The following is a 26634-nucleotide window of genomic DNA, read 5'->3' as shown; positions in this document are numbered from 1 at the left end:
GGTTTGCCAGAGTCCCCATACTCTGTCCCCAACGTCTGTTCGATCACAGATGTCTCCATGAGAGGAAATTCAGCTGCTCCCATGTTTATTTGGCAAGAGAAAAGTTGGAACGGAGAGCGTAAAAATAGGAGGGAGGAGAGGAGTCACTCCTTCACTGCCAGGGGGTCCCGGCAAAAACCAAAGGACACAATGGCATGTTGGGAACAGTGCAAGCAGCAATGGAGTTACACGGTGACACAGACAGTCTGTCCCTCCTACCGCATGGTGACACAGACAGAGGAGGGTGGTCTGACCATGGCAGGGGCCTTCGTTGTTTTGAAACAGAGAGAAGGGACACCACTTTCATATACGCAGTACATTGCTCAGTCCCATGGGACAACCCCATACATCCTTTTAGATGCCAAATTCAGTTTCCTAGTAACAGCATAGCAAATGTAGTCTGTCAGCATTGTGAACACAAAATGACCTAGGACATAGCTAGAGGATCTCCTTTAAAGGAAAGCTTTACCCAATCATAGACATGAAGAGGTCATCACCTACATCACATTGTACATCTGTGGCCTACCTACAAAATCTGCAGAGGAACCCTGGCTGATCTTGGGGACATAATCTGTCGTCTGACATGGATTTTCCTGGGTGATCATTCTGGCCAGGAACAAGGGTGTCTGCTTAGTGCATAATAATGCACGCTCAGCCAAAGCGTTTGTGCAAGTGTAAGTCACAAGCGTTCTCCAGATTATGTAAGGCCTAGGTACTCAACCGTTTTGTCACTGTGTCATTCGGTTTGTTCAAATATTTTTTTAACAAACCCAATAAAATGAACACCATATATAATAAAACTGGCCCCCCAAAATTCTCCATTAGTTCGGGGCTTAACTGACACTTCAACCTTTTCTGCCTTCAAGTACCCCACAGAGAAGTGCCGTGACACGGTCATTCAGTACCCAGGGCAAAGATGCCAAACCGCCCCCCCCCCTCCCCTGTTCATGATGTGCAAGCTTAGGTGATTCTACGCTCAACAGTTACCAGCTTGTCAAAATAACTGTCGCTGTCACTACCCCTGTCAGCCTTGTAACAGAAGGAAGGCACCCTCATCCCTACTGTAAACCATTGTGCCCTGGGCAGCTTCCCCCTCTCACCCACCCCTTGCCACAGGGGGGCTAGTAATTACCCAGACACTTCAAGGGTCATTAAGGCACCCACAGTAAACAATGGCTTGTGATTGGTCCATCTGGATAATCAGACCCTAAGATTGATGTGCATGGTCAGGTGGTAGCTCAGTTGCATTGGAATCATTCAGAGAAATAATTTCTACTTATGTATGTAAATATATATATATATATTTTAAATAGCATAAGCTTTAAAGATCAGACTCCATTGGAGTCTGATTTTATTAAAAATATTCAGTTTCTTGAGGGCTCGTGTCAAATGGACACAATTTCTTCTGTAGTTGACATGCATTTCGAAAGCACGGCAAGCACAGGTCATCAAAATCCCTTTGACTTCAACTGAGAAGTACACATGGCAGTTCAGAGGCTGCATTTGATCTGCATTGTGTTGTGCCGGGTTTTCTGAGATACAGCTTGTCCTATTCAGGTGCGTTTGAACTTGAGTCAAAGCAAGTCTTTTCTTAACAAACGCTACATTTGACATTCAAACATATGCGCTTGTGTTCAAACAGCCGACAAACCTAAACAAATGTTTTCTGTGGCATTGAGTGGCCGAGATTAAATGTCAAACACAATGACTCTAGCCATATTAAAAGAGTTAATTTTGTTGCGTTTAACATATATATTTATTTTTATAGAAACTTACTTGGAAAACCAGTAACTCTTGCTATAAGAATCCTTTATTATTCTGTTAATAATATTTTATATTATATCACTTGCATTAATATAATATTTGCAATTGCAAGCACATGTAAAGGACAGCTTGTGAACGGCCTCATTTTGGAGACTAGGATGCAATAATAGGCGTTCCTTTCGCACGTTATTGAAAATGTGGGCTTTTATGTAATTGTAGAGGATAAATATGTAGCAACCAATCAGATACCATGCTGTTGTCACGTTGATGACACCAGTATTGGTTGCTCTGCTCTTTTTTTTTTTACGTCTTTTCTCCTTGCACCCTGTTAGCAAAGGAAGTCGAATATCTAGACAAAGAGAAGTTACTGCCAAAACTAAGTAACTCAACACTCAAGGAAGCATTTGTCAGTTAAATAGAAACTGTGACAAAGAAAAATGCCTGTGTGATTGGGCTCTTGTAGAAGCAGGCATTTCCTGGACTCATGCATTCATTTTTTTGGGAGATTAAAGTTAGCCTATTAACTGAGTTGCTGCCCTGGGACTTACATGCAGTACTCAGGTTAGGAAATTGCTTCTTCCATATGGACTTTGTGACTGATGTTAATGAAGCTGATATCTTCCCTCATTCTTTTTTGAGTATAAAAATTTCAACAAAAAATTGGATATTGTCAGTAAAATGTACAGCTGAATGAACATCTACTCTGGACCACCATTTATCTAGTTATTGTGGCCTAATCTTTACATGCACAATATAAAAATTCTTTGAGACTGGTGGAATCACCGATACTGAATGGCTTTCTTTAAGACCAATGCTGGCCATGCACATGGCAATTTTCAAAGCTTTCCATCAACTTTCTATCAAAAAAGAATTTACATGAAACACAGCGGTCCATGTATACCATTTCCTGATCTCAGGCAATTGAACGTTAAATAATTAAAACCACCAAAGTTCCAATTTTCATTACAAGTTTTGTTGCTGAAAAGTGATCAAAACGTGTCTGGTAGATCAGTGATAGCAATTCATTTACATGCCGAAGGAATACCTGCCATGTATAGGCTGAGTGTTAAGCAGGTTACATACTGCCGGTTACAATATTTCCAGCAGACTAGTATATTTAATGTGTATGTTGTTATACAAGAGGGGGCATATATTTCACACTTCAGCGATGGCATGTTCTACCTTGCTGCTACACCATGGTCTGTATCGGGAAACAGATGTCATGTCAGCAAGAGATAGAGGATAGGTTGGTTCCCCTTTGCGCCGCTTCTTGCGTCTAAGTTTAAAGAGTTTGTGTATGGCAGGATGTGGGTCAGTTCCCAAGAAGAAGCCTCCTGCAACCATATGAAAGCCAGAAAATTACATCAGACACAAAACTTGACCTTCACATGAATCCTTGTGTATCCAAACCTATTGTGCACTAAGTAAATTATAAAAATATTTAGATTATTACCAACAAAAATGAATTCATAACTGAGGAGCATATCACTTTTATTTCAACAGCAGAAAAAAATGCAAAAATCTAACATCATCACTCTACACTCACTACAGAAATTCCCTAAAATTCCATAAAATTCAACTTGCAAAAAAAAAAAAAAGGCTTTGTTGGCTTTACAGGCCCGATGTATGAGTTGCTAAGGCAAACATGTATTTAGCTGTCAATTTCATAATCCAGGTTTGAAAACTAAATCATCAAAGCTGAATGGTTGCCATGGACAATGAGAAATGTTACCATTAGCTCACTTTTCATATATATATTTATAAGTATGTGGACTATTTTTCTGTCTTGTAATTGACAGGTTAACATTACAGGAATTGCTGAATATTTTAAAATAAGTAATACTGACCTATCAATTTCAGCTGTTGAGATTCAAGACAATAATTCATTTACCATAGATAAAAACATTTACTGCAGCTGGTGGTAATGTGGCAGCTTCCCATATTCTGAAAAGTGAAGTTGATACACAGCTATGTGACGTGGAGTTTGCTCCTACTATCACAGGGTGACACAGACAGGGGTAGCTGTGTGATATGGAGTCTGTCCCCCCACCACACGGTGACACAGACAGTAGGAAACTATTTTCCATGTAGCCTGTACCTCCCACCGCAGGATGACACCACCCAGGAGGAGCTATGTGACATTAAATCTGTCCCTTCCACCACAGGGTGACACTACCCAAGAGGAGCTCTGAGATATTGAGTCTCTCCCTACTATCACAGGGTGACACCGACAGTCGGAACTGTGTGATATGGAGTCTGTTCCTCTCACCACAGGGTGACACCATCCACGAGTAGCTGAGTGGCATGGAGTCTGTTCTTCTCACCACAGGGTGACACAGATGGTAGGAGGTATGTGACATGGGGTCTGTCCCTTCCATCACAGAGTGACACAGACAGGAGGAGCTATGTGACATGGAGCCAGACCCTCCCACTACAGGGTCACACAGACAGGAGGAGTTATGTGACATGGGGTCTGTCCATCCCACCACAGGGTGACACCACCTTAGGAGCTGTGTGACATGGAATATGTCCCTCCCACCCTCGAGTGACACAGATTGTAGAAGCTATGGAATATAGGGCCTGCCCCTTCAATTACAGGGTGACAAAGACAGTAGGGAACCATGTGACATGGAGTCTGTCCCTCCAACAACAGGATGACACCACCCAGGAGGAGCTATGTGACATTGAATCAGACCCTCCCACTACTGGCTAAACAAAGAGGGTCACAGGGTGACACAGATACTAAGCTTTGCCAGGTGGCAAGGAATGATGGGGATGATTCTACATGTTCTGTAACACTCTGGATAATTTGCTAGCCTTACATTAATATGCTTAACAAATAAAAGGTAATTGGATTGCATTGTGTTACATGTCCCACCATAATAACATATGTACTTTAAAATTAAATTTTGGAGAAAAAAAGATTTACCCTTGCAGAGGGTCCCCTCCCCAGTGCAAAGGGAATGCAGGGGATGATTAATACGATTATATACTTACCTTATTCCTCGCTTCCTCGGCAGTCAACACTCTCCTTCACTGCCTGACGCTACATAGTTGCGGGTGGGCCCTTGGCATCCTCCTGTATGATGCAGGACGGCTGTTCCTGCATTGTACAGGATGACATCAGAGAGCTGCTACTGGAGGAATCCTGAGGGAGCAAGGAATAGGGCAAGTATATCACCCTATGCATTATCCCCTAAGCTAAACCAGTGGGAAAAGGGACCCACCTTGGAGGTAAACCTTTTTTTTTCTTCAAAGTTTAGCTTTTAAGGTTACATTCACACCTTGGCATTTTTATGTACATTTCATAAGCATTTTTAATGCGGTGTCTTTTGGTATATTCTTGATGTACTTTACATTTGTTGCATTTTTAAAGGAAACAGAAAGTGAACAGAGGTTCCATTTTTTTTTGTCCAGTGGCATGCATTTACATATTATGTCTATGTGATTTATAGGTGTTACAGTTTGCTTTCTAAATTGTGCTCTTTTTCAAAGAAAACGTACTTAGCAAAAATGAGATTTTGGCTATTTATACATAACTCACCATTTGTCTTAATGTGCAATGTGTCAGTTGATGGACCCTCAAAGGTATATCAAGTAAAGCTTTACTATGGATTTCAAAAAAAGGTGAGTGTGTATGGAATGAATAGTACTTGGATTAAATTATTATTATATAGTTGCTCCTCAACATTTTAAAGCCACCCTCCTTTGTCTTTTTGCATAATTGCACCTTTATGAGCCTAGGCCCAGGCAACAATGACATTGTTGTGCTGATGTCACCAAGTTTGATATACTGATGTCATAGTAGACACACATAGTGTGCCCATAGCTTTGTAGTTGGGGTACCAGAAGCTGGTCTAGATACAGTAATAACCTCAGCATACTTCCTGATCTCCATCAGGCCTGCAGCAGGTTTACCCCCTCCACCCCCTGTAACTCCATCATGCCCTTAAGCAGGATTTTTGCAATATCCTTTTTGTAAAAAATCGAACATCTTGCTACACTTGCAATCACACGCTTATTATCTTTACAGTTCTGTTCATGAACTCGGTGAATGTTTCATCAGAGCAGAAAGTAATTGTGAATGGCATGTCATATGTGGAGGGTCATAGGTCAGGTCCTCCTCCATATGGGCTCTGACCTCCCTCGCACTTCCAACCAGAACACGCAGTTGTGCTTTCACCACAGGATTCATTGGTTCCCTGGCCAAAATCAGCACAGGCTTTGTTGTTCACTGATCTATTAACACAGTCACTTGCTAAAAAGCTTTTCTTTTTTTTCTATTTTTTTTTTCTGATTAATGCAAGAAGAAAACTTCCAGGGCACTCATTTTCTCCATGAGATCTCCTGTCTACCCACCCTACTGTATGCCATAATTAATATAATCACATGCCCATAAGATCTTTCAACTGTGCCAGTTTTATAGGTGTCCCTTTGTTTATTAGAGCGTAAGCTCTGCGGGAGAGTGTGATGTATTAATGATTCCAGCTTTAGCTGTTTATCTGCCTTCTATACAGTAATAGAAATGCTTGTTGGAGAACACTGCCTAGTTTTCACCTCTAACAGTATTTGGTTCATTTGTTCTTGTCTATTAGAGCGTGAGCTCTGCAGCCATAAAATGCATGATATACGGTAAGTGTCTTCAAAATGAAAATAAGGGAACTCTTTGAGTTTCTTCATACTCCTGTATACTGTACTAGGTCCCTATATACATACTGTATAGGCTATATTCAGCTCTTTTTACATATTTTATGTGTGTACTTTAAGTACTAGATATTGACAGTCCTTATCCTCTAGTAATGCTGTCTTTATTATAATAGAATTAGTTTAATAAGCAATTTAAAATATTAATACTTTCATAAAGTGCAGCATAATAATAGAATAGAATAGATAGAATAGATAGATAGAATAGATAGATAGATAGATAGATAGATAGATAGATAGATAGATAGATAGATAGATAGATAGATAGATAGATAGATAGATAGATAGATAGATAGATAGATAAAATATACACAGCGTATCGCCAAGCATAAAATACTTTTTATGCCTAGATTTGTCATTTGGATAAATTGTTACTTCTTGCTATGCGTGCATTCCATCAGTGCCAAAGTATGCCTGGAAAAAGTTTGAACCAAACTGGCTGGTCATTATTTTAAGGAAGCAGGGAAAGTCAAATTCGTAACTACGAAACAAGCATTAAAAACATTATAAATATACATATACCTGGCTTCACAGACACAATTGTAAAGGTGTATTTTTTAAACTTCATTAACGTTTTTGCAAATATATTTTAGCTATGTATCACATATTTGTCATTGGTTTTCAAAATAGAAATCCTGTAATTGCAAACAAGCTATAGCTGAATATAAAGAAAAAAAATATATACACATCATTCATTTTTCATAAAAACTTATTTTTTTATAATCACGATTAGTGTCTCTCATAATTTAATCCTGCATACCTTGCTTTGTGGTTTCCCATGACAGAAATTGTTTGGACCTTATTAAAATAATTCTCAATTTAAATAATTTTTATTATTACACATGTATATAAATTAACTGATCACATCTTCGATACCTTAAACCCAAAATTAAAATTGAACACATACGTCATTTTTTTGTGTTTAGAAATGGTGGTATTTGTTATGTCAGTATGTTTCCTATTTTTCATGTTTCCTCCAAACCTTGTATATTTTCAAGGATACATTTTTTAAAAATGGTTTCCTTAAAAACTATCTATTCACAAAATAAAGAAGCACAGACATCAGTCTGATAAAAAGTCTTAAAACATATTTAAGTTTCTCATAAGAAATGTTCATTATTTTTTTTTTTTTCTTTTGAAATCCCTGTGTGACTAAAGGCAAACCAGACTTGACAGTGCTCAATGAAGTTTAGGCCCCAAAAGCCTAACAGAATGTACATCGTTACCCATATACAGATGAAGGCCACTGTATTAATTGGCTATAAGTAACTTGGTGCAATGAGAATATATTTTATATTGTATACATATTTATTTATAAAATATATATTTATAACTCATGTATTGTAGTTATGCCTATTGCCTCAGTTTAATTTTCATTACACTGGATCAATGTCAACTTGGATTTGCCAGTGATAAGGTCTTGAACTGAAAAACAGCTATGCTGAAATGAGTGTGCATGTAGACAGTGATGCAAGGCCAAGACTTACCAGGCGTGTGGACGAAAAAGGCCAGGTAGAGGTCCAGCTCTTTGATGGACACCCCAATGTGGTGAGGCTGTACGCACAGCCCTGGGTTTGAGCATTGGGGCGACTTATAGAGACGTTCCCCATCTGTGCTCTCCAGCGGAATCCCCTTAAACAGGATGACCATCACCAGGTCCAGCCTCCACACCTTATCTGCCTGGCGAAGGCAGTCAATCCTCCGAATTTTGCCCTTCTGGTCTGGGTTTGAGAGGACGCAACACGGAGGTTTCTTCCCGGTGATGGTCAGGACAAAGTCCTCTCGGAACTCTGGCCGGATGTCTTTCCTCAGCTTGGCCAAGAGCCGTGACGCCCACTTCTGCTTGATCTCAGGCTTCTCCCCTAATAACTCGTCCTTCACCGCCCTCTCCTCGTCCTTTGACATCCGCTTCTCGTGCTTCTTAAAGTATTTGCGCTTCCTTGCTTGGAGATTGAACCATGTGTATGAGAATGCACGCACATGGGGAAGAAGAGCTTCGATGAAGGGGTGAAATTCATCCTGAAATAAATAAATAAATAAATAAATAAAGCTAACAGTCCAAGAAAAGTTATTTTTGCATATGTAATTAATTTGTCATTTGTTTAAACTTATTAAATTAATGTTAAACAGTTTTTATCTAATCCAATTTTCATGCAAATTATTTAAATGTCATAATATTTTGGAAAATATTATACTTGATTTTTTTTTTTTTTTTTTTTTTAACGGTGTTGAGAAAAAAAAAAGCTTGAAGTTGAAAATATGAAGTTTTGACGACATGACATGAATAAGTGTGAAAGAGGGGAAAGGTTTACCATCTCTTGGTGTCATATCGAAGTCCTGTCGGTATTTAAAAGCATCCAGATTCTGAGCTCATCAGAATTGCAATGAGAGAGAGAAAGGGAGAACACGAAGCGAATTGATAAATAAAAAAATTTAAGTATGGAAGGGGTGAAAAAAGGGACGAAGCATAGAACCGCAGACAAATCTATGCCTAATCATGTACAGAACATGTCCTTTTCCTAAATGTGTGGATGCGGAAGGGACACCACTGTAAAAAAAGAGATGTAAATTAAGACAGCAGAAGATGGCAATATCTCAGAAAGTTATTAACGTGCAAAGGCCTCAAATGAATGGATGCGTAATTCCAAGTGCTGGAGAAACAACGGAGGGAACTTAATTGTTGTCCGCCGAACGGACAGAATATGGCAGAAAAAATAAAAAATAAATTTTCTTAGTATGCATTAGAATACTACAGATGGATTAACAAAACTGACAAAAGCAAAATGAAAGGAGGGAAAAAAAAATGGATGATAAACAGAAAAAGTAATGTTTTTTTTTTTTTTTTCTCTCGAGAAGGAGATTTGGAGCAAAAGAGAAGGCTGTTTTTTTTTTTTCTATCCGCTTAAACTCTCTCTCTTTCTCTCTCTCGTTCCCCCTCTCTCCTGCTTTCACTCTCCGTGCTGAATTGGTGGCCAGCATCGATGCCAGGGAAAAGAGAGAGGAAAAAAAAAAGAGAGAGAGAGACTGATTCGAACAGACCCACCTTTTTGGCAAAGTGAAATGAAGAAGCTAGCCAATAGCAGAGAAAAAGGGAGGGGAGAGCGAGTGAGAGAGAGAGAGAATGAGAGAGAGGGAAGGGAGGAGGGAGGTGTAGAGCTAAAGAGAGGGAGAGAGCGTGAAAAAAATATTGAAGGCAGAAAAAAGGTTTTTGCCAAAACCGACAACTTAAAAAAAAAATTGCATACGCGAAAGTTTGACGCTTTACTTTCTTGCAGCCGATGAGCCCGAGAGTTATTGGTTGTTGACTTTCTCTTCTGTCCTGTTATCTCTGCTATTATTTATTTTGGTTTCATTTTTAATTTTGATTTATTTTGCCACGCAGTTTTTGGCACAAGAATTAAAACAGTCGCTCATGGCTGAGGATGGTGTGTGTGCGCGTGTGTGTGTGTATGTAGAGGGGGGAAGAGAGATGAACCAGATGCCTGTTTGTTGTTTCCTTTATTTATTTTATTTTTTCATATTTTTTTATAAAAAATATAAAAAAAACCCAGGCACGGTTCTCACCAAATACCTTGCTATTCCTCACCCAAAACTTAACAGAAAACCACCCTCTATTAATAGCGAAATTAAATATGAAATATCTCTTTCCCTTTTTCCTCCCTCTAGTCCTTCACTCTGTCGCTCCTGTCTCGCTCCCTCGTTCTCTGCGGTTTTGCTGGCACTGCCCAATATATTCCAGCCAAGTCACACATTTTAAAGACGCTGCTTTTCAGAGTAAATTTCTCTCTCTCCTGTTTTCCCAGCTTTTTTTCATTTTCTCCGTACACTCTCTTCCTACTATCCCACACTAAGGATTTTAACCCTTACGGCGCAGGAGCCTACAGACGTATTTGTCCGCAACAACCTTCGTTCCTCTTCAGGTTTTCTTTTTTTTTTTTTTTTTTTTTTTTTATCCTTTAGGCTTAGAAACCTATTTTTTATTTCCCATATCTGACTTTTTTCCTGTATTTAAGCTACCTGTTATTCTTCCCTCTTTAACCTGACCTTTATTAATTTCCTAATTTATTTATTTATCTTAATCCACATCTTGCCATATATATTTTATATATATTTTAGACAAGTAATAATGTTCCTTTTTTATCCTTTGCTTCTCTAAATAACATAAGAACTACATACATATCCAGACTTTTTTTAAAGGGCATTTGTTTTAATTGTTGGTAATATTCTGCCTTTTCACTATGGTATTTATCCTGTTACGTATTGGTGGTGTTTTTTTCCTTTTTTAGTCTTTTTCCTTTCTCCTTTTTGGACTTCTCCCTTGTTTTCTGCTTTTTAAACTTGTTTTATTGTGTCATAAGGTGTCATTTCTAGACTTACATTTTAACTTGGCTCTTTAGTACGCCAATAAAAAACTACCTTTCACCCTCTTTTTGTTTATTTAGATTTTTACTTCCTACGGTGTTTTTTCAAATGCCATTTTTTTTTTTTTTACTTTATCTCTCCTAGAAGCCATTGACAGACTTTTTCTGAAAGTATCTCAATTGGTCTCTTCATCTTTTTTTTTTTCCTTTGTTTGACGGTCTACAGATGTCTCTCTCGGGCTCTCTTCGGTTTATAAAGCACTTTTTCTTTTCTTTTTTTAGATCTTTGCTCTTCTGCTCTTTCTTTTTAAAACCTACTTTTCATACTTCTATGTTAGCTCTCTAAAAGTTCTCCGCTTGTTCCACTCTGGAAAGTTTCGACGGAGCCTCTAATTTTCTCACATTTCACGCTGTTTACTATCATTATGCAATGATTGTTCCTAGCACTTTCTTTTTTTAACATGTTTTATATATATTCATTCATTTTTTTACTTATATCTTATTTCTCTATATTTCTGTTCTTTAGGGTTCAGTTTTTTGGAGTTTAAACTTTTTTACTGGCTTTATTTTTTTTTTTAGCATTCTACTGCAATCAATGCAAACTATGAGATTTTAGTAATTTGTTCACTTTTTAAAATTTTGAGGTTCTTTATCTCTCACTAGACCTTGATTAGCTTGCATGCACGATACTTGTATATGTGTTGTCTGTCGCTCTTCTTACTCTCATAAGCGCACTCATTTGCAGTGTACACTTCTATTCCCAACTGTATTTTCTGGCAGATACTACGTCTTTAGGCTATATCTTTTTGCTAATAGATGATGCTACATACACTAACATACTAAGTAAACGTTTCACACTTCTGTCACCTACTGTGCCTACCTTGCTGCAACAATGCGATATACATCTATCTACACCCTGCTATTTACCTTTTAAAGGAGAAGAATACACTTTTGAAATAATTAACTCAATTGTTCTGCTTGAAAAATGCATGTTGCATGTAGAAAGTGAATATGTGTGTAAATTCATACCTCTCTATCTATCTATCTATTTATCTATCTATCTATCTATATATATTCTTATTACTATTATTCTTCTTCTTATTATTATAAAACAGGATTTATATAGCGCCAACAGTTTACGCAGTGCTTATAATATATATCATTGCGTACTACAAAAAAATCATATAGAAGAAATACTTGGACACAGCTTAATTTAAATATTCTTAATGTTCATTTTGCAGCATTCCATTACAATATACATGTGTTGTATATGTGACTGTATACAGAACACGTAAAAAGTAACAATCATACTTCATTATCGTTATAATTTATAAAATATATTATGGAATGGTGCAGAAGTATGAAATAAATAAAACATTACGCTCAGAAGTTAGGTGATACATATACAAGTTATTTAATACTTTTTAGTTACTGTAATATCTTATGCAGTCTATAAAATAGAGAGTACTTGCTTTATGAATACAATAATTGAATATAAAAGCAATTTAGATCATGTAATGAAGTATTTATGGTATTCAGACTTGTACATTCATCCCCATCTAATAAATATATATATATATATATATATATATATATATATATATATATATATATATAATATATATTATATATATATATATATATATATATATATATATATATATATATATATAGGTAGATAGATAGATAGATAGATAGATAGATAGATAGATAGATAGATAGATAGATAGATAGATAGATAGATAGATAGATAGAGATCTATATATATATATCCATATGTATCTATCTATATATATAGATATATATATCTATATATATATCTATATCTATCCATCTATCTATCTATCTATCTATCTATCTATCTATCTATCTATCTATCTATATATATATATATATATATATATATATATATATATATATATATATATATATCTATGTATATCTATCTCTATATAGATATATATCTCTAGATAGATAGATAGATAGATATCTATCTATCTATCTATCTATCTATCTATCTATCTATCTATCTATCTATCTATCTATCTATCTATCTATCTATCTATCTATATCTATATATATATATATATATATATATATATATATATATATATATATATATATATATATTATGGACAAAACAATGGAAAGGAAGATATATGGTCATTAATAAGTCTTTTTATCTTTTTATTTGATATGCACGTTTTATGCACGTTACTTTATACAAATCTTACTTGTAGCTGACTCTATTAAATGTTAATTGTGTTTTTATTAAATACAGGTTTTTTTTGTTTTTTTTAAGGCTGTGCGTACACTTATATAACATTAAATCATATATCTATCATCATATACAGTAAAGGCAAAAAAAGCATACATTGCCAGATACACTATAAGCATCTATTTATATACTTGTCTACCTATCAATCTACTTGTATGAAATAGCCAGTGTGGAGTTTGTACGGGCGTTGATTAGTCTCCCCTGCAATGCGGTATTGATACTACAATAGGGTAAGGTAATACACCTTTATCGGACATACGGTTAAGATGGATTGGACGGAACTACAACCCATCATTATTAACTGCTTATAGAGATTCAAGTTATTTTAATAAAAGGAACAATTATTCCACTGTATAATGCACATACAACAAAAAGAGAATTGGCGCTTGCAATCAAATTGACATATAGTTTGCAAATAAATCAAACTAGAGTTCCCATGCTAGTTTATCAGGATGTATTGTGATTTATCGTAGATCCTAACTGGGTAAGCCATAACTGTTCAACGACGGTAACATTGTAAAATTGTTTTAACTATGTTCTTGAAGTCACGTATTTGCTGCCTCCATGATAATATGCACATATAAACAAGCACGCAGATATGTAATGCAGAAAATAGAACAATTACTAAACTGTTAAAAAGGTTGGCCAAACCATGTGGACCATGAACCAAAGAAAATGCATGAATTATAGAAAATTCCACGGAGCAGTATGAGAAATAATATATGCACATAGCACAAACAGAAGAAATGTTACGGCCAAATGTTTTATACACACTTTTTTTTTTTTAAGAAAAGGAAAGTCAGAAGAAAATGTAGAATTTTACTTTAGCCAGTAGACTTAAAACAACAACATGGGAACAGAATTATAAGAAAAGGCCAGTTTTTTTTTCTTCTTAAACAGGGATCAGATTAATTTTTACTAAAAAACGAATGTTGTGACTTCATTGCATTATGACTTATTGATGAAATCACATTTCACGGTTTTGCTAGTCTTCATTAGGGCTCCCGTGTCATAAGCCTCCACTGGGGTAATACAGGGCAGGTGCCTGTAATAAATTTGTCATAAGTGGAGTGTAAAAAAGGCGCTAAAACTGTGCAGGCAAAACACCTGTAAATGGCTTCATCCCGCAGCCAGGAATATGTCCTGATGGATCAATCAAGTAATATTGGAAGAAAAAAGAATGAAAGAAGGAAACAAAAAAACGCAAATAACTTTTTTTTATATTAAAGGCTGTAGAAAATGTTTCTTCCACACAGAGCTCAATTCATCCCATCACTAGAGAAATATTAGGTTAAGCATAGAGTAGGTCTGTTTTAGATCTTTTTAGCTAAAGATTTAATATGTTAGAACTTAATCATTAGGTAGAGTATTAAAAAGTTGGAATTCTAAGCAAATTTTATTAAAAGAGAATCCGTTCATTCGAAAAGCACACATAGTGAAAAGAAGAGACCGTACAAAACATTTGGCTTTACTATTCACGTGCCAGTGCCTTTAACAACAAAATCAATGAGACAAACCTTCGACGGGCAACACAGGCTGACTGACTGACCAATACCACATCAGCAATATCTGACACAATGAAAAAAGTTCACTAAGCAGAGCTGCTAGGGGGCAATACGCGGTAGTCAGGCACTATACAGTAATAACACATTCTCCAACTATATATGCTCTACACAATTATATATGTATATGTAATACACACACACTATGCAATCTATGCCACTCAGAAACGCTCCTTACCCTGCAGTATCACTTACAGACACTGATTGATGCTGCCCTAGTTTTAGTGGAACAAGTACAAACACATTAGATATAACCCAAAGTTTAATTAATTCCTCGTTAAACAGACCTTAACTGATCTTATAATTTGTGGAATTCTTTTTTTGCAGTTGGAGAAAAAGTTGTACCTATTCCTCTGAAGGAAGACAATATTTATGTTACGGGGGTCCTTTATTTTACTCCCCCCATGTGTTGTTCTGCTATTTTAAAGACAGAGTTTTAGTTTGCTTTTGTTCTGGAGGCCCAAAACAGTGACTTCTAGAATGTACTGCAAATTGAGCAGTCTGAAAGCTACAAAAATTGCACAATGCACACCTATATTATAACAGCTACAGTTCCTTCATTTCCCACCGAGGGGTTGGGCTTTAACAAAAGAGTCAGGGCTTACTCTGTAAGATTGGTGGGTTTAAGGAATGTCACTTTGTTCTGGTAGAATTTTAGGACTACAGACTGTCCAGCAAAGCCACACAGGAGCATGTTCTCTGTCTGACATGGATGACGTGCCGTGCAACAATTTATGTCAATGTTTGGGACCTGCCGTTTGTAGTGAAGGCCCAGGTCTCAAAACCCAGCACTTTCATAAATGAAGACCATTGATAGCTATAGTAACAACTAATGCCTTTTCTATAGAAAATGTTCAAGGCTTTCCTGTGAAGCTGATCAAAGCCCACCTCGAGTTACACAAACCAAGACTTCAGTTCAGTTTGAGGAGTAAGCAGAAGAGACCTGGGCATCCTAAATGGGCTTTCCAGAAAGGTAGTCACTGGTTCATTTAGCTGGGAGAGGTCCAGAATACTCTAGAAGAAAATCTTTCCAGGTTGACCAGAGGTCTCTAGTCAGTGGCTCAGAAGCTACAAGCCTATTTTGCATTGCAATGCTTGCAAGTGTTTAAAACTTAAAAAAAGACTGAAGTTCTGCTTTTAGGAGTTAAAGGGAAAAAAAAACAATAAATCCCTAGAGCACCTTTAAAAAAAAAAGTAAACAATGGAAGCCATAGAGATTCCATATAAAGTGCACCTGTGCCCAAACTATAGACACAAGGTTACCATTTCCAGATCAGGCCAATAATAACTAGATTTGGAAATGACTGCTGGTCTATAGACAGGCTGCAATCTTTGTAGACCCTTTCTAGCATACTAATCAAATGCAAAAAAAAATCCTAAAAGGGTTTTCTTGAACAATTTTATTCAACAAGATAAAGGACAGCACCAGGGGTGTCTGTCCAGCACATAAGCTTGCCCGATCGGCCAAAATGAGCATGCAATTTGGCGTTGAAAGTGGCTAGCCATATGCTTTCTTTTAAAGTAAACCCGAAAGAGAAAGCTCCATGTTGCTTACATAAGGCTTCCTCTGTTTGCTCATGGAAACCAAATGAAGCAGTGGAGGGGGAGAGCAAAGAGAAGGTAATCTGATTATGTGCTACTGAAGTTAAGTGTACCTGTTGTTTTGCCCCTCACAAGATACTGAAGGTAGTTAAAGGCAGAAAATATTTACAGCAATAAACCATTAATCTAATAAGTGATCAGGAATAGTGAGTGGCCCAAAAAATGCATCACTTGTTTTCATCAACATCTAAAGCATAGGGACATTATTTGTCACTTTTTAACTGTTGCACACTTGTAAGACTGCTTGGTCCATTTATAATGCCAACTGGATAGGTAGAATCAATTGAGTGTTTGCTATGTCTTTCTTTGTCTGCTAAACATCTGGATTAGTATTTTTAATATGAAATCTAGATCATATATTAGTTTTGTATGTAATATGGAAAATGTTAGATTGGCAGGAGGGCCGTAAATATTTTTTGACATTTACTACGTTCAAAAGGTAAATCACAAATTGTATCAATGATTCAACCAGCTTGTTTCCATACACATTTGTCATCCTTTTGATACCTATAATTTTGGTTGCATGCATTAGCATTACCTTTCATATCCACTACTAAAACACTGGGAACTCCATTGTAAAAATTATCCCTCACTGAAAACCATAAAAACTTGAATGCTTCTGAAAGTGTTCTAACCATTCCCTTTCTCCACCAAAATATGATTTTTTTTTGTTGGTGTTTTACTGGAAAGCCTTTCCATCTCTTCCTGCCCCTCTGAGCCCTTGCCACCGGGAAAGGACAAGTAGAGACACAAACAACGATAAAAACCTGGCAGAGGTTCTATCCCTTCTCCACTTTATCCAAATAAAAAGCTCTAAAATTGAGATGTAAAGTCTAGGATTTAAAATCTATTATTAAGAGCCATAATGTGGTTTAAACAGAGTGGTAATTTGTGGTTCATTTTGGGGGGGTGGGGTACAAGCAGGATTCTTGCTGCTTTTTTTTTTTTTATGCCATTGCCAAGAACACAGAAACATCTTACAAAACAACACTGTTGCTTGTACTACTGATGGCCGTCAAATTTCCATCAGAAAAAATACATTTAAATAGTAAAAAAATGTGCAAGGAGCAATTCTGTGCGGCTAGCCTTAGCAAAATGAAAGCTTAGGCATTCTAAGGAGCCACTTTATTAAAGAAATGTTAGCGTGGCCATAACCATGTGCTAAAAAAACAAAATAGCAAATTTTTTAAGCACAATGCTTTACAAAAGTGCTTTAATGAATAGGAAAAAATGCTATCAGAGTCATGTGACTGACCTCTCCTCTTATCACAGATTGTTCTCGTGAAGTAAATACTGTAATGTTCTTAAGTTCTGATTTACAAAATCTCTTGTGGTGTGATGTTTCTAAAACTGAATGCGATGTACACGGATTCACTAATCAAGAATATTTCCCATCTCAGTTGTACATCCTCTAACCTCAAATGAGCAGCTGAGTATTGGACTGATTACTAATATTTTTAATTGCAATTTTTATGGTTGGATATTTTATTTTCCTACCATCTATTATTTATCTTCAGAAGTGCACAATTACATTGATTTGCACAAAAAAAAATACTTACATGCTTAATAGTATTATATACCTGTATTATATACCTGTATTACCGACTATGCAATAAAATACATATTGCATAGTTGGTTTATATTTAGTTTTAAAATGTTACATTTCTTTGGGGTAATGTTTTTTGAGCCTAGTATACACGGGTTGAATGTTTGGGCGACGTCAGCCGGTTTAATAAAAACAGGCTGACATTTGGGCCGTGTGTATGGCAGCCGGTCCAACAGAAGCTGGTCGTTTGGCCGGCTTCTGTTGAATGAGCATGTTGGAAAACCAGAAGCCGACCGGCTCCCAATCAGCGCTCTCAGCCAATGGCTGAGAGCACTGACCGGAGCGTTCTGGCGGGAGGCTGTCTCCCTGTCAGAACACAAAAGAACAGCAGGGGAGATCCCTGTACTAACGTTGGATAATCAGTACAGGGGCTCCGACCAGAGCTGTCTAGTGGTCCAGAGCCAAACGAGTGGTGTGTACTAGGCCTAAGGGGCAATCCCCTGTATGTTTTAATTGTTGTCTTTGTTGAGATTTACCTCACATCCTGTCCCAGTGGCAACAATGTCTTTCAGACAGGATGTGAGATCTCCACTGGGCCACAGACTTTTTGACTATAGTCTTCCCTACTTCACTAAAAAAGAGTGTTTTAGACTGCCAGGCATCTCCCATCTCCCTTTAGGCAATTAATGATACAATATTGATTTCTTATTCAGCACCGCTATCCCGATAACATAGTTCCTCAGGAACTAACTACTCCAAATCTGATGGAGAAATACTGACCTATACCTCAGAGCTATCCAAAATTATTACCATCTCCGTCTCTCAACAGACCACTGTCTTGTTGGATAAGGAAGAAGACACTAATCATGCCAAACGGACTCAACCTGTGGCTAAATGCTCAACACTTAACACTGACTATACAAGATGCAGTAGACGCCACTGTTGCTAAAGACATCTGAGTGCTACATCAGGACTTCCCAGAGACCTAAAAGGCTTCCTCATGTACCGACTTCTGTGCATGCAAACTCACTTCTCTGGTTGGGTATTCGAGACACCCTGCAAGATAGAAATGGCCCAAAGACACTACCAGCCTCAACTACACCACAAATCACATAGGCCTATAATAGTGAAATACTGAAATGAAAACCTACACAAAGAGCAAATATTCCTCTAAGCCACAAAAGAAGAGGCCAAAAGTGGCAACCTCTCTGAGGTTCACCTCTTCTACCTTGCTCACATCTAGATGACTGTCACTAACTTTTCCTCCTTGACAATGTTCCCTGTTTTTATTATTTGCATTACCCCCCTATCCAACCATGTCGCCTGCCACTTTTTTTGTAGCAAAGTGACTACTCTCCCTACATGGCCCTTTTTTGGTCTAGTTTAGGCTTATGGCCCTTTCTTTGCATTAAAGGGATGACCTAAGCAGCAAGATATCAGTTGTATCATATTTATTTATATGCCCAGAGGCAGCAATACCACCTTTCTGTTATTGAAATATGGTCCTAGTACACATTAACATCTTCAGTGGTCTGCCTACCAAATGTCTGACTCCTCTTGCTTAGATGGTTGTAAAATTCATCCCACTATGCCCTAGGGGTAATAATCCCTTCATCTTCAGGATGTTTGTGTAAAGGAAGCTCCTTCAATGTTCTCTACAACCACCATCTATTCCTTCCGATGCTCTACGAGACACTAGGACTCTTGTTGACTGCCCATTGGGAAAAGTCCATGCCTTCTGGTCTGTTCCTGTTCATGTTTATGTTTTACCTTGTTTATCCTAACTTGTATTATTTCTTTTTTCTCTGCAGTACTTCTCAACAGTATTCCCAATGACACTTATATCCCAGAAGCTGAGTGGAAAAAAAAATGCAATATCCCCTTCTCGGTATGTCTTCCCCTGAAAACTATATTGACTTAAAATTACCCTAATGTTGGTCACCTCTATATGTAACACATTTTTCATGACCTTGTTGTTAACATAAGAGTTATCTCTTCACATCAAGGGATTGAGGTCTCCACGACAAAGAAATAAAGTATTAGATTGTAAGCCCTCTGATTCCTCCTGTATGGAATTGTATTGTAACTGTTTGCCCTAATGTTGTAAAGCGCTGCGCAAACTGGCACTATATAAATCCTGTATAATAATAATAAAGTACTGCCTCACATCAAAAGGCAGACATTTTTTTGCAAGACTCTAATATTTTTTAAGATTATGTGTTTATTAACAAAATTTTTACAGTACAGGGTAAAGACACGTAGAACAAAGGTATTGAACCTTGACCCAGCATGCAAAGAAGAATATAGTAATCAAAAAGAAAAAAAGTGAGCGCTGTGTAGTTATTTAGCAGCTAGCACATAAACGTGAACATACAACCTACAAATAATCACAAATATTCAAAAAGTGAGCAGCGCTTCCTGTAAAAAGTGAATCAACATAAAACAACATAAAATTATAGTGAATAAAGTCCCATCACATGTATTCGTGGCTTGACCAAATCTTCAATTAATAATTCCAGTGATAAACTTGATAAGTCTATATGCTTACCAGAAAAGGAAAAATTCCAGCCAGATATAAACAACACCCGATGTGTCTAGAAATTATTCGTGACACACGTGCACCTCCACCAATCAATGCACTCACCAGATAGACAATGATATTACGCCTTGGGTTGTTACTCTGATGAAGGGAGACATCCCATCCTGGTGTATTAGTAGAATGGTGGTCCATGGTAGGATTAGGCACTAAGTAAAAAAAAGCTCACCCTTTGGAGCCCAAAATGCTCATATAGTGTAGTAGTGTATTTAAAAACAGACATAAAAACAGCTGCAGCGTGATTCAAAATTGGCCAAAAAAAGGCCAAAAAACTCACATAATCTGCCACCGCTCCTACCACAAGCATGCGGTGGTGACAGTGTCAGGCCCCTCCCGACGCGTTTGCTCCTGCACGTTATAAAGGGATTCGCCTAATAGGTGAATAAAACCTATTCAATCCTAGCTTTAAAGTGGAACTGCAGTCTGCTCACATTCTGAAGCTTCCCTCCAACCACTTTGCATATTATTTTATATATATTCTGATTCTGTACTTGCCAAATATGCTGCAGAAATCTCCCTTCACTGAGTCTGGCTGCAATCATTTTAACTGTGGGCATCTAAAGCTGCTGCCTGTTCACTTCCTGGATTTACACAGACACACAGAGGCACACCTCCAGCTCTGCAGCCCTGCAGCTCTCATTGGCCCTCTTATGACTCATCCCCGCTCCCTTCCTGGCAAACCCTCATGAGAGTGAGAGAGAGAGCTGTGCATGATGTCATAAGCCTAGGCTTATTACAAGAAACAGGAAGTGGGCTGTATAAGGTATTTACTGGCAGAAAAAAATGGGCAGAAGATTTAAAGTGGCTGTAAACCCATTACAACCACTCTAACCTACAGGTAAGCCTAGATTAAGGCTTACCTGTAGGTACAAGAAATATCTCCCAAATATAAAAGGTTTAGGAGATATTTGCAGGAATAGTGGCACCGATGTCTACGGCGCATGCGCTGTAGACATCGGGCGCAGGCGCACTGAGTGTGCCATTTCTAACGGCGATCATGCCTTTAGTGGCGGCACCAGCGCGCATGTGCGGGAGTGACGTCATCGCGTCTCCGGCCAGTCACAGCGCCGGAGCCGCGATACCCAGAAGTCACTCCGGGATAGATGCCGGGAATTGGAGGAGGCGAACGAGGGCCGATGCCGGGGCTTCGATCTCAGGTAAGTAATTCATAATGAGCTAGTATGCTATGCATACTAGCTCATTATGCCTTTGCCTTGCAGGGTGTATTTTTTTCTTTTTTTTTAAGAGGCTTTACTTCCTCTTTGATAGATGGAAAGTTGAAAAAATGACTCAAGGTCCGCTTTAATAAATCAATAGCATTTCAACCCGTATGCTGGCAATACAACATCCCAGCAACTAATTTTCTTATACTATGCTCAGATAACTAGTTTTTGGACATCCTTGTTCCACCACCCCTCATTCTTTCTCAAAACAGGCTGGTTAGATGATATAATTGGACGTGGTCTTGACACTTTTTCTACACTTTATGGTACTTCAATACACTAAATCTCTTGATAAGCCAAATGTGATGAAATTGGCAAAGGACTTCCCTATTGATCACAATACAGAAAAAACTATTATTGGCTTACCTAAAAGCATGCAAATTAATTTACAATTTGATTATAAACTTGGAATAAAACCCAATTTAGAATTTTGTTTAGAGCTTATATATCTTTTCACATACTATTTGCTCCCTCCACCCAAACCACTAATTTGCTCACAAAATACTCCAAGCGGTTGATTTACTAAAGCCAAATAAACCGTGCACTTTGCAAAGTACAGTTGCATATTGCAAGAGCAGTTGCTTCAGAGCTTAGTAAATGAGCAGAAGCTCTGCTGACTTCCATCATCCAATCATGTGCAAGCAAAAAATGCTGTTTTTTTTCTTCTTTGCATATGATTATGTATTCTTTGAAAAGTGAAGCTTTACCTCATCTACTAAGCTCTGGAGCAATTGCACTTGCAGGGTCTATTTGTTTTTAGTAAATCAACCCCTAAGTGCAGGGACCTTCATGCTACTGTGGCTCATTTCCACCTTTTGGAAGGACATTTTATGTATTTAGAATAACACATGTATGCATACACTATGATCCTTTACTGCTATTTTGACACCTTCATCTGCTACACATTGTACCAGTATTACACAATGGACTCCTATCTGTTTATTAACAGTCAGGAGGTGCATTATGGAAAACTGGCCTTTACAAATGCCTCCCTTCATGTCTTTGAGAACGTGAAAACACGCCTTTTGTACAGTATCTTGAGAAATCGGATACCGAATTTACAAAAGACAAAAAACACCCAAATTTTTTAATCTTTTGAAGTGCTTTATTATTGCATCATTTACAAGTGATGAAATACAAAATATAATGAAAGCTTTTCAATACCTGTTATGCTTAAGAATATCTATCAGGCTATTTAGGTCTTTTTTTTACAACTGAGCTCATCTCTCAATGTATACAACTTAAACTAGTTTTTAATGAATATATACACCTTAGGAAATGTTGTTGTGTTAATGATTTTGTTTCTTTGTGGTTTCTTAACTTCCTTGTAAACTAATTGGGCAATATATAATTTGCACTAATCTTAATCCTTCTTAGACTACTCACCTATGTTATACTGTGCATTATCTCTGGTGGCAGCTCTGTGAGAGGTCACCCAAATATAGACTTGACCAAATCTTAAAAAATGCTACCTTTGCTTTTGTACAAAACTAGACTTTGTATTTCTTCCCATTTATATGATAGCAACTCTGTAGTTCCCTAGCATTCAACAAAGAGTGTTTAAAAGCCTTTTTATAGCTATCTGTGACCTCCTTGGAGATGTATCCTCACTTCCTGCCTTGGTGACACAGTGTTACCGAGAACAGGAAGTGAAAGCTAATCTCTACAATGAAGACAGAAAGAATGGTAAAAGTTGACAGAAGTTCAAACTCTCCCCCACTCTATTCTAAACTAAAAATAACGTTTTGTCCATGAAAATTAACTTCATGGATTTTTTCAAAATCCTGTATCATAGCCAGTGTTCAAGCGTGCACCAAGCTCCTTTTGTGGTGTGTATGTTCCCAAACAGGAATTAAGGCAAAATGGAGCTCTAGGCAAGGTAGCACTTTACCTCAACTCCCGCAACCCCCCTCCCCATCCATACAATTGACAATGATAGAGATTGCAATTGACACAGAGAACCTGCCATATTTCATTGTATGGCTTGCTTAGTCTAGGCCAGCCTTTCTCAACCTTTTCAACAAAGGGGAACACTTGAAATAACTTTCCGGTCTCAGGGAACCCCGGCCAGTCCTGATGCCCCAATGCCCTCCTCAAGGCTATGCAAATCAGACGCTACTTGATCCACCATATTGATTGTTGCTCTACTGCTATAACTGGGTCCTGAAGAAGCCTTGTGTTGGCAAAACGTTGACCTGACAACCGTAAGCATACAGAACTTACAACTTTATTTATACTGTATACCACATATGGACTTATCTTCCGGTATCAACTGTTTTCATACTTATGTGTGGATCCTTTGGAGATTTTGCATCCATGATTTAATCTCTGTTTCAATATGTACTAATATACTGATTTTGTACTTTTATATATAATTTGTGTAGTCTCCCATATGGAGCCTATAAAGTCTGGTTGCTTTAGGCGGGTCTAAAATTTTCAGTCCGCATTTTGTATACTATATTTCGGATGTGGCTTTATATGTCAAAATTCTGTGTTGTTCATTGGTATCAGTGATTGCTCGTCGAAGAGGTAGAAAATGCTCATTGCTCAAGGAACACCTAGCCATCTTTGGAGGAGCCCTCATGCCGCGTACACACGAGTGGACCTTATGGCAGACTTTGTCCGGCGGACTTTCCGAATGAACGGACTTGCCTACACACGATCAACCATAGTCCGATGGATTCATACATGTTGACGTACGACCGGACTAAAACAAGGAAGTTCATAGCCAGTAGCCAATAGCTGCCCTAGCGTCGGTTTTTGTCCGTCGGACTAGCATACAGACGAGCGGACTTTTCGACCGGACTCGAGTCCGTCGGAAAGATTTGAAACATGTTTCATTTCTAGGTCCGTCGAACTTTTGGGGAAAAAAAGTCAGCTGGAGTCCACACACGATCGAATTGTCCGACAGACTCCGGTCCACCGGGCAAAGTATGCCGTAAAGTCCGGTCATGTGTACGCGGCATCAGTTTTCCTTGGTTTTTCCATCAAACCCTGGTTGAGAAAGGCTGGTAAAACAGTCAACAGGTCATACATACATGTGCGTATACAAATGAGCCTGCACAGAGATGCATGAGCAAGCAGTCCTCATTCTACAGGTGATAGGAGGCGAAGTTACTTACCCTCATTGGCAGAGTCAGCCTAATTTTTCTAAATCGGACCCTTTAGGCTAACAATAGACATTAAATACTCAGCACCAGATAATAAGCAGTTTACAAAACAACTGTATTACATTGTAACCTCAGCAGACACTATGAAGCTTGGTTCACACAGGGGCAACCGGCGATTTGGAGGCGACTTCAGCGCGACTTTGCGCAACTTACAACGCGACTTAAAGTTGCCTCCAGGACAGGCGACTTTGGCTGTGGCCAATCACAGAATAATCAGCTCTGTGGGAGGAAGAGGGTTGCCTGGGTAAACATGGGAAATACCTGTGTAAATTATTTTCTTTTGCCTGTAAAGTTACTTCAATATAGATGGAGATCCGACTTGGAGGCAACTTCCATTGAAATCTATGGGTACAAGTTGCCTAGAAGTCGCCTTGAAGCAGTACAGGAACCTTTTCTGAAGTCGGAGCAACTTCAGTAGTGTACATTAAGACGGCTCTCATTCACTTCAATGGAATTTCTTATGTCCAGCGACTTGGGGCAACTTGAGGTCTGACAAGTCGGATCCCAAGTCGTTGTAGTGTGAACGGGCACTTACTGACCTTAACCTGGAAAAAAATATCAAACTTTATAAACAGACTTTTCCAAACTATTATTTAGCTATTTTTTTCTGTGCGGAAAGTAGGGATACCTATGAAAGGTATAAACTTGCAAGTTCAGCTGCAACAATTATGCATGTTCATGGAAAGATCTTTTGTCTGCTGAATCTTCATTCTGCAATCCTATGCTTATGGATGGCCTTAAGAGTAAGTTCTTCGTTTTGTATTTGCTGCTCTTTTCCTTACTGAATAAAGGTAGGCCTTTTTTTGTGACACTGAATAGTTTAATCAGTAGTGTGCAGTTTGGGATCCTGAAAGGGGTTCTTCAGTCACTGTGGTGTGAACGGGTCCTTACAATCTAATCTCCTTCCCACGCTCATACAAACACACCAAAGTCAACATGGTCAAATGGAAACGATCCTACATGTACATTTTGTGGTGAACCCCAGAATGCTTAGAGGTAATGAATAGGACATGTAGAACCTACAACTAACCAATACTATTCTGCGCTGAAAATATACGTGACACGGTATAGTAGTGACAGAAACTGCTACTTCAAAAAGGAAAGATCTTCTTAGCTAATATATTGTACAGATATTGTGAAAATTCTATAAACCACAATCACAAATTAGAATAATTATATCATTATAATTATTGTGCAAACACTAAAAAGTATCATAAATAATTTCCTCACCAAAAACCCACAATGGTAACTCCAATCCAGTGTTACCAAACTTCAATAGCGTCTTACAAATCCTGCAAACTGGTTGCTATGCAGAGCTGAATCAGATTTTGCACTATCCAGTTTTAGCAAATCTCTCTCTAAATGTGTATACAGAATGTTTTAATAAGTGTATACATCAATATGAATATCCAAACATCCCCAGGTGTGATCGATTAATCCCACAAGTATCTTCATCTTAACCACTTGCCGCCCGCGTAACGTCATATGACGTCGCAGACTTTGAGCAGCGATATCTGAATGATGCCTGCAGCTTACAGGCATTATTCAGATATCGTCTTTTAGAGCCAGCGATTCCCTTCACCATAAGAATATTCAGCTGCTTGATCGTTCTTATAGGTGGTGAGAGGGGACTACCCCCCCCCCCCTACCGCCACCCTCTGGTGCTTCTCCCGGCTCACACCCGCCTTTGGAGAACCGGAGAAGGAACCGAGCGGCCCCGGAGGCTGACCATAGAGATTTCCAGCAGGCCAGATGGTCCCCGGAGTCTCTATGATCGTTTGGAGGCCGG

The 26634-nt window shown here is 38.1% G+C and overlaps 1 protein-coding gene across 10 annotated transcripts in view; it reads right to left on the bottom strand.

Moving 5' to 3' along the window:
- The window catches only part of NFIX (nuclear factor I X), a 283591-nt gene that overhangs the window by 152426 nt on the left and 104531 nt on the right, over window positions 1–26634 (bottom strand). For 9 of the 10 annotated variants that reach the window (XM_073622644.1, XM_073622645.1, XM_073622643.1 and 6 more), the window contains one exon: window positions 7995–8526. In XM_073622644.1, the coding sequence (XP_073478745.1) occupies window positions 7995–8526 (532 nt within the window). Of the gene's footprint in view, window positions 1–7994; window positions 8527–8819; window positions 9525–26634 lie in introns of those variants that run through there. The other variant, XM_073622647.1, reaches the window with a different exon arrangement.

Source organism: Aquarana catesbeiana, linkage group LG03 (genome assembly GCF_042186555.1).
Source record: "Aquarana catesbeiana isolate 2022-GZ linkage group LG03, ASM4218655v1, whole genome shotgun sequence".
NCBI classification, from domain to species: Eukaryota; Metazoa; Chordata; class Amphibia; order Anura; family Ranidae; genus Aquarana; species Aquarana catesbeiana.
The sequence above is the reverse complement of the archived record's forward strand: the minus strand, read 5'-3'. Positions and strand labels throughout refer to the sequence as shown.